Consider the following 3,419-nt stretch of genomic DNA (forward strand, 5'->3'; position numbering starts at 1 on the left):
AAGCATACCACTCTGGATCAATGTCACACCTTTTGTTTCTCCATCACTAACTGTTCTTTCTTGGCTATCCCTCTTCTCAGTCTCTTGTCCTATGACTGGAATGCAAAGGGTTAATTAAGGGGAGACAACTTGCATTACCTAAAATGAGAGTTAAGAACAAATTATCTTGTATGTTATAGAAATACAGGTTTAGGATTATTTTTTTTGAGACAATTATTAACCTCATTGGCAATATATGGAGTTGAATGGTTCCATTTCTTTGTAATGCATCTTATTGGAATGTCCATGGCTTCACAATTTCAAAGCAATATCCATTTGGTCTGACAGTGGACAGGTGTAAAGGGCATTCTCCCGTCAACTCCTTGAAGTATACAGACAGACGGTGTGAAATGGTCAGTCTCATCCATCTATTCTAACAGTGTCATTCGTCTATTCTAATAGACTTTTTATAATCCAAACGGGAGAGAATAATTTTGACAGCTGAGTCATCAAATATCAGATCGGACATTGGGGGTGGTCCCATTGATGTGCAAAGGGTTGTGATGACGTAGGCGCAAAGCGTACGCTTTATCAGTTGGTACGATCCCTATAAATAACGGAAAGTTCCTAGCAGACATTCGAAAAGAAAAACCGAGCCCTTTGAAAGAGTTCAGTTGTAGCCGATATTATCAATTGGACGAAGCACTTCAGACTGAACAAGATGCCATATTCTACATTTCCACTGCTGTGGGTCCTGGGGCTCCTCGCGCTCTCCTCCGCGTGCTACATCCAGAACTGTCCGCGAGGCGGGAAGCGCTCTTTTCCTGATCTTCCACGACAGGTGAGTTTATTCGTCGATTTAAAATGGGAAGTAAAGTTACTGAATTGTGTTCCCAATTAAGTTTTTTTTTTTTTACATTTCGTAGTTCGTTATAGTTACAGTAACGAGTGCTTTGGTGTTTTAAGAAACTCTATTGGTGCAAATAACACATTGCTTGAATTAAGGAGCCTATTTATTCTAATCAGTTAGGCCTATTGATGAAAAAAATAATATGGTCAGATTAGCATCAAAGCAGCTTCATGTGGATAGCCTATATGCTGCCACATTCATTGCGCAAAATAGGGATGATTTTGGCGACATAATGGTCCTTCATGTGACTCCTTGCGCATGCTTGCAATATTCAAATCATGACTCAAAGTAGGCTAGATACTATTCATTTCAACCTCAAATGCAGTAATCAGCGGGAGATATACATTCAGGCGTTGTGTAGCCGTGTTTCCAATGCGCTATGGTCGTGCGTAATGGCCAAAAGGCACCGTCTGCTGGTCACTCTACCATTAGCACAGGGATTAACAATGGATGCTTTCATTTATACAGTGCATGTCGTGTGGCCCCGGGGACAGGGGCCACTGCTTTGGCCCAAGTATCTGCTGTGGGGAGGGGATGGGCTGCTACGTGGGCTCCCCCGAGGCAGCTGGTTGTGTGGAGGAGAACTACCTGCCCTCCCCCTGTGAGGCTGGAGGAAGATTGTGTGGCTCTGAGGGAAGCTGTGCTGCACCCGGGGTCTGCTGTGACTCAGGTAAGACAGTTAGTCAGTAATGGAAAGGTGAGCTTTGAAACAGTTGCTAAAATGTTTTACTAATGGGAGGTGACTTGTGCACTTACTTGAACCCAAATATTTTTGCATATACCCTTTTGCATCATCCACTGGTCATAATACTATTGAACTTTTTTACAGAGAGTTGTGTGCTAGACCCAGACTGCCTAGAGGACAGTAAACGTCAGTCACCCAGCGAACAGAACGCTGCCTTAATGGGTGGTTTGGCAGGTGACCTGCTGCAGATCCTACATGCCACCAGCAGAGGGAGACCTCAGTAACCAACCACTGGCCATCCCTCACCTGAACACACCCAGAATAGAGCTTAAATTCACCATTTCACAGGCACTACTACAAAAACAAATCTCACACACAGCATACACACATTCACATACAACAGGACACAGACACACAGCAGAGGTAGAAAGCAGGCTTGCTACATAAGGGGGAACTCTATCAGCTCTACATGAATGTTTACTGTGTGCTCAGTAGCCTTCAGTAAGTTGTCATTTCTAATGCTTCAACTCAAATATGCATTGTACAATCTACTGGGGTGGAAGGGATGTAAATATGTAGTTAATAAATATTTTCTTGCACTATTAAAATGTGTATTTTCTATGGCTTACTGAGAGGTACAGTAACAGGCAAACAGCAGCTTTATAGGGATCGTTCACCACAAAAACAAAGGGGTTCTTGTCAGGGTTGGTGCCAATAACTGTCTAAATTCAAGTGAATTTCTTAATTGATTTGCATTCCTATGGACCACATTTTTTAATTCAAGTCTGAAATACCAAATAGGTAGAAAATATTTTATTTTATGGGCGGCAGGTAGCCTAGCAGTTAGAGCGGTGGGCCAGGAACCGAAAGATGTCTAGTTCGAATCCCCGAGCCAACAAGGTGAAAAATCTGTTGATATACGCCCTTGAGCAAGGCACTTAACAATAATTGCTTGAGGGTCGCGGTTGATAATAGCAGACCCTGGCCGTGACCCCACCGAGGGTGTCTCAGGAAGAGTGGGCTAAGCAAAAAATAAATGTACAATTCACAAATGCGTATTACTATACACTTGTACATGTGTGAAATAGGACAAATGTAAGCACCCACCAAATTATTATTATTAAGATTTGGCACCATATAATCTTTGATTTTAGGGTGAACTTTCCCTTTCAGGTGATACTGCAATGTGGGTGTATAAAAAAGCTGACAGTCTATTGATAAAAATTCTTTATATCTATTTCTTACTTCAATAATACAACCATAAAAAAAACTCAAACGAACAGAGACTTGTCAGTCAATCGTAGTATGTAACCCCCTGCTTTACCAGGGCTAAAATGAACAGAGATTTAAAAAAACATTTTTTAAAGAAATATTTCGTTGGAACATTTCCTATCCAAAAACTGGATAAAAGTAATTCTTTTTTTTCTTTAAATACATTTACAAAAGATCATAAATCCATTGAAATGAATAAAAACAAACATTTTGGTCGTTGACAGAGAAAGACATGACCTCTAGTAAGGTCTCACCAGGCACAGCTTAGCTACAGTACAAGGTTACATTATGGTTGCTATGGTTTTGGTTACTCCAGTCTGAGCGACATTGTGCAGTGACACACATTCAAACATGTTGTTAACAAATAACATTCAACACATTGTGTGCCATGGAGTGCTATGGTACATGCAACTCATATGTGCTGTGAGAAGCATTGGAAAAAAACACGATTCCTCACTGAATGTCCCAATCATCATTACATTTCACTGTAGTCCCTTATATGTCACTGGGAATTAGCGTAGATGTCAGTCTCGTCATCAAAGTTATAATTTGCTTCAAAAAACACCAGGAAAA

At 40.9% G+C, this 3,419-nt stretch overlaps 1 protein-coding gene across 1 annotated transcript; it reads left to right on the forward strand.

The window, feature by feature from the left end:
- The first annotated feature begins 700 nt into the window (after nt 1–700).
- Nucleotides 701–1,858, forward strand: LOC120021265 (vasotocin-neurophysin VT 1). Its single transcript, XM_038964939.1, has 3 exons — nt 701–820; nt 1,358–1,559; nt 1,719–1,858. Exons 1-3 carry the CDS (start codon nt 701–703, stop codon nt 1,856–1,858), a joined length of 462 nt encoding a protein of 153 aa, XP_038820867.1.
- Nucleotides 1,859–3,419: the final 1,561 nt, after the last annotated feature.

The sequence above is a fragment of the Salvelinus namaycush genome, chromosome 26 (assembly GCF_016432855.1).
Source record: "Salvelinus namaycush isolate Seneca chromosome 26, SaNama_1.0, whole genome shotgun sequence".
NCBI classification, from domain to species: domain Eukaryota; kingdom Metazoa; phylum Chordata; class Actinopteri; order Salmoniformes; family Salmonidae; genus Salvelinus; species Salvelinus namaycush.

What these genes read in the sequence shown, in the direction of transcription:
- LOC120021265 (XM_038964939.1), top strand. Translation starts at nt 701, where the DNA reads ATGCCATATTCTACATTTCCACTGCTGTGGGTCCTGGGGCTCCTCGCG. An exon ending in TTCCTGATCTTCCACGACAG is followed by an intron (nt 821 to 1,357) that starts GTGAGTTTATTC and finishes TCATTTATACAG; the next exon opens with TGCATGTCGTGTGGCCCCGG. An exon ending in CGGGGTCTGCTGTGACTCAG is followed by an intron (nt 1,560 to 1,718) that starts GTAAGACAGTTA and finishes ACTTTTTTACAG; the next exon opens with AGAGTTGTGTGCTAGACCCA.